This window comes from Aethalodelphis obliquidens, unplaced genomic scaffold (assembly GCF_003676395.1).
Source record: "Aethalodelphis obliquidens isolate GAN/ISIS:26980383/991018 unplaced genomic scaffold, ASM367639v1 scaffold20, whole genome shotgun sequence".
Classification (NCBI taxonomy): Eukaryota; Metazoa; Chordata; class Mammalia; order Artiodactyla; family Delphinidae; genus Aethalodelphis; species Aethalodelphis obliquidens.
In genome coordinates, this window is record NW_020837964.1 from 17,073,680 (window position 1) to 17,088,164 (window position 14,485).

Consider the following 14,485-nt stretch of genomic DNA (forward strand, 5'->3'; position numbering starts at 1 on the left):
AATTGTGTCTAACTACAATCTGTGCTCTTAAAACCGCTATGTTGTGCTTTCTTCTAGTAATAATAATGTGACCATTTCGACCAATAACATTTAAGAAATGAGAAATTAGAAAGAGTTTCTTACTATTTTGAATGCCAAATAAGAACATTCCTGAAGTCTGCTGAGAAGAGCCAGGAGAATTTTGTAGTTGGTTCATTGTGCCTCCTGTAGTGTTGTGAAATAAAGTAGCCTGTGGTTGAGGTGAAGATGTGGCTCCCTGGATTCCAGGCATGTTGTTCTGAGGGGAATAAAGGGGAGACTGTTGCATGTCTTGTTGGTTTATACTGTTCTGCAATGCAGACATGGATGCTGGAGAAAGGAAGAGTGTTACTTGCTGCTCTTGAGAACTGGGTGACCCTTGGACCAACTGAATCTGAGGAGAGCTATGGAACAAGGAGGTCTGTGATGATTCGGACTGGGCAGGACCTGGGTTCTGAAGTGAGGAAACTGTGGGCTGGTTCTGAAATTGCATGGGCTGCTGTTCTTGATTCATTGGGGCCATATTATTTTGTTGATGAAAAATTGACTGGTTCTGCTGCTCTTGATTAGCCATTGGATTGTGACTTGGGTTGAATATCATGTTTGGTGGTGGCTGCTTTTGAGATGCCATTGGAGCCATGGTATTCTGATTGCTGAATAAGATGCTCTGCTGTTGCTGCTGCTGCTGCTGCTGCTGCTGCTGCTGCTGTTGCTGCTGCTGCTGCTCCTGGGATGCAGAGTTACTCTGGATGGCAACCATTGAGTGCTGTGACTGGAAGATTGTTCCTTGTTGGTTTTGAGGCATTGGATTAGGAGGAAGGGAGCCCAGGGAAACCTGAGGCTGAAACAGACCTTGCTGGGAGGGTTGTGCCTGTTCTTGGGAAAGCATAGGGGTCTGGATGTGTGATATTGGAGCCTGCTGTTGGAATGCAGCTTGCTGCTCAGTGTTTGATGTTGACTGAAGTGGAGAAATTGAATTCTGAGCTGCAAAAAATGAAATCTGTTCTTCTTGGGCTACTGTGTTAGTTTGAAGATTATTCATTGGACTCTGGGAAAGAAATATGTTGGCTGACTGCTGGTCTTGAGGAACAGAAGAGCCCTGTAGCACAGCCATGGTATTTTGAGAGTGAAACATTGGAGGCTGCATTGGTTCAGAGGAGGTTGTAGAAGTCTGACTGTGGACAATAGGACTTGGACTATGAAAAATAGAACCTTGAGTTTCCTGTGAAAGGTTCTGAGCATCAGCAATAGGATTCTGAGGATGAAAGAGTTGAGCCTGTGATTGAGAAGACTGCTGCAAAAAATTCCCTGATTGGAGTGACATCATCTCATTACCTTGCTGGAATAAACCATTACCTTGCTGCTGAGTACCATTATTTTGAACACTTATCATACTTTTCGTAGATGAAAAAAGGCTAACTTGAGGTTGACTCTCTCCACTATGTTGCATTTGGACCATGGTCTGAAAGACACTGTTCTGAATCTGTTTTGCTTGTGTTCCAGTTTCTTCTCCATCTGCTGAACTTGATGTCTGAAACATGGTAGTGCCAGGAGTTGCAACCTGCTGTGTGGTGGTTGTAGCAGTTTCATTTCCAGAAACTGCAGGAGGAGAAGAAAACAATTCACATTGCATTTGCATGTCCTCATTGGCTGATAACGCACTCATCATATGAGAAGTCTGCTGGTAAACTGGAGACTGCTGAAGGTTTCCATTTGCTGAAGCAGTTGAAGGAAATAGCTCTGACTGAATCTGGGCAGCTGCCTGGCAGATACTCTGTTGCATCTCTATCACCATTGCAGCTGATGATTCCATCACTTGCTGTTGCTGTTGTTGCTGTTGTTGATTAGATAATGTGTTTTCATTCTGTGGGTGAACACTTTCAGCTCTTCCAGCTATTAAATTATCTGGTCTGGTATGGACTGCTGGCTCTGTTGAGGAAAACATTCCAGGGCTTACGCTATTTTGAATTTGACTGACTTGTTGAAAAATGTCTGCACTAAGCTGTTCTTGAACATTCTCATTACCATCTGGAGCAGAAAATAAAACTGAAGATAACTGTTGTTGTGCCTCTAAAACTTGTTGGACCAAGTCAACATTTCCATTGCTGCCACTAGTAGTACTGCCTGTAAAACTTCCTGCCTGCAGCTGTTGAATTGTATTCTGTAGCTGCTGACTCACACTATTTGGTGATGGGAAAATATTTGATGAAATCTGCTGCTGTAAAGTCTGTGCTTGTTCTTGTAGTGGTGACTGCTGCTGTTGCTGTGATGCCTCAGTCAGGTGTGACAAATTAACCACTGTACCATCTGACTGTAATACCTCTCTAGACTGAGTTTCTCTTGTCTGAAACTGTGTAGCCTGCTGCAGTAGTGCATCACTGTTGGGCAGCTGACTAGAAGCAGAAACTGCTGGAAAGGTACCAGGCTGTGAAATGTCCTGTGTTTGGATAGTTGTCAGGGTCTCTGGGTTGTATGCCTTGGGCTGAATCTGTTGTTGCTTTTCGTTTTCAGAAGGTAAGTGGGAAGATGATGATGATGATGAAAAAGACCCATTTCCTGCTATGTTAGAGATATTTTCTAATGTTTGTTGAGTGGATCCAACTGTCTTTGTAGTCTAAAAAATAAAAATTGCCAAATAACATGTACATATAAATATTAAATGAACTCATATGATACTTCAAAAATTATTATTATTATAAAAACATATGCAGGGCCAATTTTACCCTCTATATTATTATTTGGAAAACAGGTGTAAGACTGTGATTCTCAGTGATAACATTATGTCTTACTGTCATCGGGATTTTTAAATAAGTATTATAAGCAAAGATAGTCAAATAAGTAGAAGAATAATCAGCTGCTGGAGAGTAAGAACACAATAATTCTATGGTTGATGAATTAATAGCCAATTTAAAAATATGTCCATTTGTGGATCACTGGTAACATTATTGAGAGGGGGGAACAAAGGTAAAATGGAAAAGGAGCTTTAGGAAAAGACTGGTGGAGAAAAGGAAATAAAATGTCTCTAGTTTTGAAAATGCTAAAACCAGTACTTTCATTAATACCACACATCACAAAGGTCTAGGTAATGTATTAATCCCTCCCTTGTCAAAAATGTATATTGGCGTATAGCTGATTCACTCTGTGATACAGCAGAAACTAACACACCATTGTAAAGCAATTATACTCCAATAAAGATGTTAAAAAAAATGTATATTGGAAGTTGCTTCACAGGCTATTTTATTTGAATATAAAATCATTTACTCTGCAAAGCAAAATTCATTAAGTGAATCCGAAGAGAAACAGATATAAAAGAAATAGGAGAAGTAAAAAGCATAAATATGGGGAAAAGAAGTCAAACTACTCAAAATATAGCAATTTTTATATTTGAGGTTAACATGTGGGGCACTAGTCAATGCAGCTCACCTTAAAAATAGGGGAAGATCTTTTCTCTGCTGTTACTTCCATTGGAGTAACATCTTCACTCTTAATCACACTGCTTGATATGAGTGGAGTGATCAGAGCATTAGGAAGAATATTTACCTTATCTAAGTTACATCCAGCAGTTTTCATTGCTGCACACATATCAAAAAAAGAAAGAAAAGTTTAAAATCACTGAAATCATCAACTATTTCATTCTACTGTGTGTTGACATTAGTCATGATTTAAACGTCTATTTTTTGATGCTATGATGGCAGCATGAGATACAAAACTGGTGTATCAAAATGTGCCCTCTTTTTTTTTTTTCTTGGTCGTGCTGCGCGGCATGTGGGATCTTATTTCCCTGACCAGGGATTGAACCCAGGTCCCTTGGCAGTGAGAGTGCAGAGTCCTAACCACTGGACCACCAGGGAATTCTTTGCCTTCCCTCTTTTTAAGTATCAGTGCCCTGAGGACTCCTGGTAAGAGCCTGAGACTATGAGTTAAATATCAACAATTGAGCATTTCAGTTATCAAGTGATACTCCCCAGCACCCTTCCAAGGTGCCTGAATGAATACACTGCTTAACATGACCATAATATATTATAGGATACAGCTTGGAAATCTCTAGGAGGTTCAAGCTACTCAATTACAACTGTTATGTTCTCCTCTTAGTATCTGGCTGCCTGGCAGTATAAAGCCAAACTTTTTAAAGGCCATAGGACTGTCTGAACATTTCTTTCCTCAACAAAACTCAAGCTTCTCATTAAAAGATGCCACCAATTAACCAAACAGATTTCACCTTTCTAAATTAATGTGTTAGAAGACTTGAATTTGCCAAGTTGACACATGAACACATTTCTCTTTTAGATAGTACTTAAACTTCTGAAAAGAAAAAATTTTAAGTCCTATTTTAGGTTTACCAATTAAATTTCCAAAGCAAAACCAACAAGTATTTTTCTACTTCCATCTACTTCTATTTTCAGAAGTAGTTATAGATTAACAACCAAGGAAAGGCAATACATAGCAGATAGGTAAGTTCTACCACTTCATTATAACTATTTTTCCCTCTTGATTCTCTTTCTTCTTTTTCGTCTATTTAAGCCTGCCATTGGCACTTAGTGGAGCGTACTGATAATCACTAATGGCAGTCTTCTAAATTGAACACATAGCCAAATTCTGATCTAAAGGTTTACCACTACTTTGAGACCCTGTGTAAAGAAATATAGATTCCCCAGAAGGCTCAGCTGTTAAACTTTTTTTATGAATTATAATTAACATACAATATTATATTAGCCTTAGGTATACAACATAGTGATTTGATATCTTTATACATAGATTTCTTAATTTGATATTGAGAAGAAATCCTGGCTACAAAGAGGGTTTTAAAATGGAATATGGTATATGAGCAGGATAGTTATCTTCGTAAATATTTTGATTTAAAAATATTTGAAACCTTCTAGTCTTTATTCAGCTTGTCTCACAGCCAGCTGGCTAGAAACAATTCCTATGGAAATTGATTATACTGGGGGAGGGCAAAGTGCCCATTTAACTTTCAATATTCTATGCTTTATTACTCTAAGAAATTAATTATTTACTCATGAGTTCTCTGGACCTATTTTCACCTAGATACTATCAATACCAATATGATTCAACTCACAATCCAATTCTGTCTGAGACAAAGCTTCAGATCACGCACAGGGCAGGCATTTAGAAGTAATTCAGGCCCACCCCACAAGACAATCTGAAAGACCATTAGTGTTGTCTTACGTTGATCCTGTAATATCAACTGCTATTCTTGCTTTTGAATTCTATTAGAATATGAGTTCCATGAAGGCAGAGATTTTGTTGTTGTTGACTGATGCATAGTAGGTAATTAATAAATTTTTGTTGAATGAAGAAATGAATGAATTAATTTTACTTTTCCTTTATCGTAGTCAATTTAGTTTGTTGTGGGCTATTTGGTTAATCTTATAGTGTTACATATTTTCATTAACAGTATTTCTGGCCTAAAAAATTTCAGTATCTAAAAACAAGTTTATATTACATTTCAATTAGACACTGCATATAAATATCCATTGACAAACAAATGCATCACCTACACAGTTACTGCTTAACAGATCTATATGCATATTTGCCCCAAATTTATTTAGGGAATAATTCTCTCTGTCTCCCTCTCTCTCTCTCTCTCTCTCTCTCTCTCTCTCTCTCTCGACCTCACTGCACGGCTTGTGGGATCTTAGTTCCCTGACCAGAGATCAAACCCTGGCCCACGGCAATGGAAGCCCAAGTCCTAACCACTGGACAGCCAGGGAATTCCCAGAGACTAATTCTTATTAGTGTGATTTTTCTTCTTCTGGAAAGTGAGAATAGGTGGAATAAGTTGAGCAAGAGTCTTTTACTTCTCCTAAGGAGACTATTCACAAATAGGTATGTCTACTAGCGTAGACAAACAAGGAAAGGACTTTTTGTCTAATGCTCACTCAAAGATACAAGTCTTTCTATGGCCATATGCATAAAGTCTTTGTACGGCCAATGATAATTTAGTTTTCTGAGCCCTATTCTGGTCTGCTTGTTGTGTTAGCTTTGCGTGAGCTCCAGCTGGAATACTGCTGGTGCTGCCTGAAGGAGTGGAAGGTGCTTCCCTGGGCTGCCTGGTGTCATTAGGTGGGGGTGAGGGGTGCTGGACCTGGAGGAGGGAAAACCTTTCTCCTGGTATGTTCTCTGGTCTCCTGGTACTAATGGGGTTCCCATTATATCACTGTTGGTGCTGCTGGGGAAGGGAAGCAACTACATGTGCTGTCTTTTGCCACTGGGTACAAGGTCAAGAACTGTGGGGTCTGGGCTGCATAGCTCTCTGCCACTGGGCGGAGGTTTGGGAGACCCTGGTCTAGTTTACCTTCTGCCCCTGGATTGCCTTCTGCCATTGGATAGAGGGTTGAGAGACACTTGGTCTGGATCTTACTATGGCCCTGGTGGAGGGCCAGGTGTTGCCAGGTCTAGTTCTCTCTCCACTGTTGGGGGAAGGATAAAGACACACAGGGCCTACTGGTACCACCAGTGCAGGTGGAGGGAGCCTGTGTGCTGCTGCCTGCTGTGGGGTGGAGGATGGGTTGGCCCCCTGGGTTCTGCCCTTGCCACTCCTGCAGACATACTGACCTGCTGCTGCTGGCACATACGAGCCCTGTGTTTTGGGCCTCCTGGTTCCACTGTTGGCAGATCAGGTCCATTACTAGTTGGTGGATGTGGGGAATGGGGTGGGCTAACCCTTCCAAATTCTGCTGTTGCTATTGCAGGTTTGGGTAGGGGATGGGTTGGCCCCCAAACACTGCTAATGGGTCAGCTGCTGTCACTTGGTACGAGTCATCTCACTAAGTCTCTACTGGGTTTTCCCTTTCCTGATCTTTTGGCCAAAGAGAACAGACTTTTCATGCTTATTTACAGATTTATTATTTTGTCTATGCCTGTTGCCAGTTCTGAGTCACAACTGCTGCCCGACTCAGATAAATTGGAGATAAAAAGAAAACCAGTTAACTCACTTGGTGTTGTTCTGTAAGTTCTAAGGTCTTTAGCCAGTCCTATTCCTTTTTTCTATATTTCAAAGTCATTTTATACTGCTGAATATTTCCAAGGTATTAAGTAGATTTAGAAAGGAGGAACAGGGAAAAGTGAGTCTATACTATCTCCCCCACCACCCCCTCAGGAAAAACAGCTTTATTTGGACTGAGAATTGGAGATGAGAGGAGGACCTGAGGGAGCATACTGAGCTAAGGAGTAGAGATTAGTTTCCAAAATGGCAGTCAGAGCTCATCAGCCAAAAATGGGCTCCACTTCCCAGCAGGCTTGCAGTAAGTGCAATCAATAAAAGGCCTGCTGGGAAATGTTTATTTGCCACTAAATCACCCAAGCATGCCACAATTACAAGAAAGGTACAGGTTGTTTTTTTGTTTTCCATAATTAAATTTCCACAGCATCTCCCCAATCAAAAGTATTACAAAAAGAAGTAAAAAATCACATTTTACAGATCTTAGACTTGTCTTCAGCATTTTGCTCAAATTTCACCATCTTCAAAAAGTAAAACTCTTGTAAAACTCATAAGCTAAAAGTTCCATCCGGGCTTCCCTGGTGGCGCAGTGGTTGAGAGTCCGCCTGCCGATGCAGTGGATACGGGTTTGTGCCCCGGTCTGGGAAGATCCCACATGCCGCGGAGCCGCTGGGCCCATGAGCCGTGGCCGCTGAGCCTGCGCGTCCGGAGCCTGTTGCTCCGCAACAGGAGAGGCCATGGCAGTGAGAGGCCCACGTACCGCAAAAAAAAAAAAAAAAAAATTCTATCCAAGCAGTGAGAATATGGCCTTCGCTAGCCCATGGCAATTCTTTTCCCATTTTCCCTAGCCAGTTAGGGTTGAAAAGCAGAGTGAGGCTCAGATTGCAGGGGTGGGGAGGGGAGAGACTCAAGGGCTGATTTCCCCCAGTACAAGATGGCATCTGAAGCTTGACGGGAGAGCACAACTGGAGGGATTTGAGGGAAGGGTCCAGGCCCTGTATTCAGTCAGAGTCACTGCTGGAAGAGGAGGAAGAGGAGGAGGAGGAGGAGGAGGAGAAATGCTTGCCATGCTTGTGGTGTTTGTGCTTCTTTTTGTGAGCTTTTTTCATTTCCTTCTGCATCTTCTTGTGGATCACCATTCCTGGTCCTACCATGCCAGGAGCCAAAGGATTCACAGGATGCATGCCAAGGGCAGGTGGTGGGTATGCAGGGGGGTAAGGACCTGTGGGTTGGCATCCTGGTTACGTGGTTGTGGCACAGGATGACAGGTCCACTAAGGGGCAAAAGCTGGATTCCCCTGGGGTGATCCTGGGGGAGTGGGAAAGGGGCCTGGAGGAAAGGTAGGGTTGGCAGGTGGTGGATGGGCAGGATTGCAACCTCCAGGGTACCCGATGTTAGGGGGTAAGGATTTGGCCCTGGCTGCCCAGCATTGGGATTCCACATGTTCAGGTGTTTCCTCCAATCCAGGAATGGAGAAAGAAGGAAACTGAGGAACCAGATGTCCCATCACCTTTACACCACCGCCTGGGCTAAGTCTACACTATCTTTTCTCAGAACCCACAACTGTATCTTAACGGACTTGCAAATAATACTAAATGGCTTTTAATATCTTTTCTTCCTACATTTTCACTATGTATTTAATGAGCCCTTACAAAGTTCCAGGCACTGTTCTAGGTTATGAGGATCCAGTGATGAATAAGATGGATAAAGCCCTACTACCTGGAGGTTACATTTTAGTGAAGGAGGAAAAACATACAAACAAGTAAAGTCTGTACTACCTAGAAGTTGGGGGAGAAGTTTTAAGCCAATTCAGAAAATCCACAAAGTAAATTATTAATTTTTATTTTGGCCATGCCGCATGGCCTCCGAGATCTTAGTTCCCTGACCAGCGAATCAAACCGAGCCCCACGGCAGTGAAAGCGTGGAGTCCAAACCACTGGACCACCAGGGAATTCCCCAGAAAGTAAATTAGACAGACATATTTAACCATCCCCATATCAATTTGAATTTATGAAGAATACTGTTATTGATAGTTTATGCCAAATAATTTTTAAAGAGTGTTCTCCTTCCATCCATGCCAAATAATAACAATTTTGGAAACTTAGAAAAATCTTTGCTAAGTTTGTTGTCATCAAGCAGCACTTAGGTCATATATAAATACATTTGGTTAAAATACAAATTAAGATTTATAAGGGATGGAAATAATAGAGTAAAAAGAATACAGAGTTTTGGGGGAAATCTAAGTTGCAACCTCTGTCAGTTATTAGCTGTGTGACCTTGAGCAAATCACTTAACTTCTCTAAATTTTGGTTTATTTACCTGTAAAATGAGATTGAACTACATTATCTCTATGATTCCTACAAGCTCCTAAAACTTTTCACATAATTGCAACCAGTTAGAGAAAAACATATGCTGGCAACTATTTTTTCACATTCATCCAATTAACCACTCTTTACAAAGCTAAAACTGAGAGACTGCACATCAATACTCTATCCCTGGGTCCTAAACCTGCATCACAGAGTTTCTGAATGATCTGTCTAGAATGTTCACTTACATCTTCCTGTACGTATATAGATATAGAAAACTTTCTGGAAGCTGTTAACAATAGTTTACACTGTACACTTTATCTTATGTAATTTGTATTACTTTTGTGTTAATATATACACAGTTGGGTAAAACTGAAAAATGAACCATGATGCTTTACCACTAGCCTTAATATCTCACTGAGCAGTTGTGCAGTTATCCCCCTTACTCTCCACCTCCCCCTGCAAACCCTCTCCGAGGAATGAGAAACTTGTTGCAGAGTGAAAGCTTTCAATGTCTGGCCATAATGTCCTATTTATGTATCAAGTTCTAAATCTTACTGTAATTGATGGCTATTTTAAAGAATGTTATATGAAGGGTTATGCCATAACACAAATTTAAAAGTCATTTATGTTGCTCAGTCTTCATCATTAAAGCATACCTAATTAAATCTCTCAGAGGGCACCTGGGCATTATACCAAAGCTCTGATTTCAAGGAATCACAAAAATAAGCTATTTGTCAAGGGAAATTCCTAGTTGAAAGCTATTGTTGGTTCAACTGATCAGGAATCTCCAATTAATGATACTGTATTTAAAAATGACAAATGAAAAATTTTAACTGATAAGATAGTTTAGTATTTAATTTTATATCTTCATAAAATTATTTTACATGATTTCAGTTGATAAAATTGTCAAAATAAGAAGGTCTGAATTGTGAAAAATAATAATATGTGTATGTGTGTTTCTTACCCATTTTTTAGGCTTGTAAGATTTTGATCAAATGACTAAATCATTTTATTACCAAAAATTAAACATAGCATTTAAAACCTTTTAACCTTCACTATGAGAAATTTCACACTGGATTACATTAGTGTCCCACCAGCCTGATACTCTATGAAAGAAGCATGAAGGAGTTTTTGCAGAAAAGCAGGAACACATCAAAGTTGGCAAAGGACAGACCATAAATGTCCCTGACTTTCTTTAATGATTGATTAATTATGGTATTATTCATCTAATAAACATCGTTTGAATTATTATTGCTTAGATGTTACCTTATACACTAAAGCTCGACCTGTCTTTTTATTATTTTATTTATTTATTTTTGTGCGGTAAGCGGGCCTCTCACTGTTGCAGCCTCCCCCGTTGCGGAGCACAGGCTCCGGACGCAGGCTCAGCGGCCACGGCCCACGGGCCCAGCCGCTCCGTGGCATGCGGGATCCTCCCGGACCAGGGCACGAACCCGCGTCCCCTGCATCGGCAGGCGGACTCTCAACCACTGTGCCACCAGGGAAGCCCCCTCGACCTGTCTTTTTAAATTCCTCTATGGAACCTTGATTTCCTCACCTGTGAAATGACAATCATAAATTTCCTATCTCATAGACTTGGCAGATTAAATGAGATAATGGTGGTAAAGAGTGTGGAATGCTGCCTAGCATTTAATATATGTTCGAGAAACATTAGCCATGGTTATCCCTAGCAGAGACTTGTAAATTTTCCTGTAGTTAAATCAGATCATTATGCACTTACTTGTGCATAATTCCTAATTAATCTATTTTGGAACTGTTGATAGAAATTATAATGGCAAGCTATACTAAACTGAATATATATATGAATGCTGAATTTTACTATGACAATAGGAAAAAAAATCCACTGTATTTGATAAAATGTATTAAGCATATTATGCCCCTTAAAAATATAAGTATACAAAATTTTAAAATTTAATTTAACTCATGAATTTCATGGCAGAAAAATATAAGTAAAAGCTAGAATTACAGGAATAAATCAATGGCCACTATGCAATTGACATCTTCATATGTAATGGCACAAAAGCATCATAATTGAGAAACACATTATAACATCCTGAAGATATCTTCATTTTCTATTTGGAAATAATGGTGTCAGAAGAAAGAATGGTACCTAAAGAACCTAAAGCAACTTTTTCAAATGCCAATAGTTTCTATTTTGGTCTCTTTAGTCTCAATGTCAACTACTCTTATTGGCAGCAAGAAGCTTTATAAAGCTGTTTTATATACATTATTGTATTCTATATATACTTTTAAGATTTTTAACATTAGGGAATACAAAACAAAAACTTCTCTATTCCAACACATGTTAAAAAAAAAGTTGTTTATATGGTAAATGAAGGGAAATATCAAGTTGGGAAGCAAGTCTCTGCATTCAGTAAAGTCAAACAAGTATTTATTTTACAATATGGAAGGTAACCTGCAAAGTGTTCCGAGTACACAAGAGAAAATAAAATAGTAAGGTTTGCTAGAGAAAATATATAGCATCACTAATTTACAATTTTTGAGCAGAATTAACTTGGTACCTTTCATGGCCTCTTCGAAAGAGCAAGGTCTTGCCGGACTAGATATTTCCTTCTTCACGTTTACATTCAAAGCAGCAGCTGCTGCTATTAAGACAAACAAAAAGGATTAATGTATTTATTTAAACTTATCCTAACAAAACGTGTACCTTAAAATTTTAACTGGAAACTTTAACTGGAATATCTTCTCACAAAGCACTATTAAATTATTTGTTTAGCAGAAATTCTAGGTTCAGATGAGTTTTTATAATCACCAGTCTACGCTCTAAAATGCACCTGTCTCCCAGTGGGCAGAAGCATATGCTTACTTATTAAAACAAAATAAAAACAACCGCAACTTCAAAAAATCTTTCTTGTAACAGTACACATATTTATATGAGATGAGTAGAAGACTGATATGAGATTTTTAAACTTACCAAATATACTGTAACACTAGCATGAAAAAAAAATTCACCATTTACCTACATAAATGATTTATTTAAAATATACTGATTCAGAGTCAATTGAGCTAAATTTTTTTAAAAAGTGTGATGAATATACAAAATCTATAACATTATGATTATTCTTTTTAGCAAGCCTTAGAAAACATAATCTTTGCTATTATTAAAGGAGAATTACTACACTACTATATCTATACATATCAAGTACATCTACTATGAAAACTTTAAATTTAATGAGCGTGAGAGTAGAGAACAGTTCTGAATGGTAAAGTTAAATAAATTCCAAATAAACAGGTTTTTACTTAAAATGACTGTATAATAATTTTATTTAAATAGATGTTAATTTCTATTTTTCATTGTATTTATTTATTTTATTTATTCCCTTATTTATTCAAAATGGGAATTGAGTCAACTTATTTTCAATTTATTTTTCACATGACAATACAAAATGATGGTTATAGAGAATATAAAGAGATAGTTAACTGTGAATAAAGAGACAAAATGTACACATCTCCTAAGAATGAAGTAAAAAAATTTATCTAAGCATGCTGCACTGCACACGAGGTCCAACAAATGATAATTTGAATGAACTATCAATTGAATGAAATTATCAATTGAATAGAATTGATGAGAAAAAAAATCCATAGACAATTTTAAAGCATAACATTAATTCTAATAATTACAGATTTAAAAATGGAAACTAATCTTTGAAAAATTTTTAAATTTCTACTTTTAAAACAAGTTTTAGTCATTTGTCTTTAGAGCAACAAAAAATTATGAATAAATACTTTATCCTCCATTTCTTATAGCAATTACTACTGCAGAGTCACTGCAAAAAATAACTAAGGAGATTTCTGTGTCTTAATAGATGGAAGTAAAACAAATTAATGGCTAAGCAATGGTTCAGTGACTAACTGGCAATGAAACAAAGGTTTTACGACTCTGCAAAGTTAAGTGCCTAAGAGCATGTACATGCAATGTATTTTTGGCAGTATAGACTCAGAAGGCTTTAGAGGGGCTTGTGTCTGGCAGAGCATGCAGAGCCAGCCAGTTTATGTACACTTGAGCCCCTGCCCCAATCCTACTTTTAGACCGTGTACCAAGTATACAAGATCCCCAAATTTTCTGCACAACTACTCTATAGACCATGTGTGAAATCTCAGGCCTATAGGGTGAACAGAGCTTATGAGCACTGGCCAGTGCATCAGGGCCCTCCAGGTAGAGGATGGAGCCAGGAGAGGGAAAAGAAGGGTGCCAGCCTGGGGATTCCTCTTTCTTCATGTTGTCATATCCCAGTTTGGACCTCCAAGCAGTTTGAAAATCCTCAATTCGAATCTGGCCTTCCAGGTTATTATGAAGGTATTTTGGTCAAATTAGGAGGATAGAATATACTTCATTTAATTATTTGTTATTTTTATCTATAACTTTTAAATATTTAGGCAAAATGGTGTAGCAGTTGCCATTTCTACTCTTGACTCACAAAAATTATGCTGGGCCTTGTTCTAGCTGTTACAATTACTATACACCACTGACTATTCAAATGTTTAACCACAGTCCCTGGAGGAATCACAAAAGCAATTAGTTTATCATAATGAGACAGTACAAATTTTCTATAACCAAGTTTTCCTGAAATCATATTCTCTATTCTCTCACATGAACACCTAAAAGATGCTCACATTTTATAAAATATAAAAAAGTGAAATTGTGGGAAGATTCTTTAATTAGCTATATCATAAAGGCAGAAACTGAAGCATTGGATCTCACTATAAAATTTGCATATTATATATTTATTCAATTAAGAGTTTCTGAGGGCGACTGCTATCTATGATATATATAAGGGGGAAATACTTAGAAGAATAAACGTATGTTAGTGATTGCCTAAATGTGGCCAAATATAGCCGATTAGTGTAGGCTTTAAAACAGAACACTTAAAAGTTGTTTTATTTGGCAATATATTAAAGGGAAATTTTTAATAATCAGCATTCAACACTAAGAAATGAAGATTCATAGTGCTGATGCTAAGCACTTCAAAGTCCTGAAGTTCTTTATTATTGATCATAAAACCAAACAAAAACAACAAAACCTCAGTATTTTCAGGATGGCAAAAACTTTAAGGCTATTTCCACACACACACACACACACACACACACACAAACTTTAAGGCTATTTCCACACACACACACACACACACACACACACACACACACACACACACAC

General features: G+C 38.5%; 1 protein-coding gene and 1 pseudogene across 10 annotated transcripts in view; both read right to left on the reverse strand.

Moving 5' to 3' along the window:
* Positions 1-14,485, reverse strand: part of NFAT5 (nuclear factor of activated T cells 5) — a 133,582-nt gene that overhangs the window by 9,090 nt on the left and 110,007 nt on the right. For 7 of the 10 annotated variants that reach the window (XM_027119425.1, XM_027119427.1, XM_027119432.1 and 4 more), the window contains 3 exons: positions 11,832-11,915; positions 3,442-3,590; positions 124-2,632 (listed from right to left, as the gene is read on the reverse strand). In XM_027119425.1, the coding sequence (XP_026975226.1) occupies positions 124-2,632; positions 3,442-3,590; positions 11,832-11,915 (2,742 nt within the window). The remainder of the gene's footprint in view (positions 1-123; positions 2,633-3,441; positions 3,591-11,831; positions 11,916-14,485) is intronic. The other 3 variants (XM_027119426.1, XM_027119428.1, XM_027119429.1) reach the window with 2 other exon arrangements.
* On the reverse strand, positions 7,729-10,559 carry LOC113627134 (proline-rich protein 13 pseudogene; annotated as a pseudogene).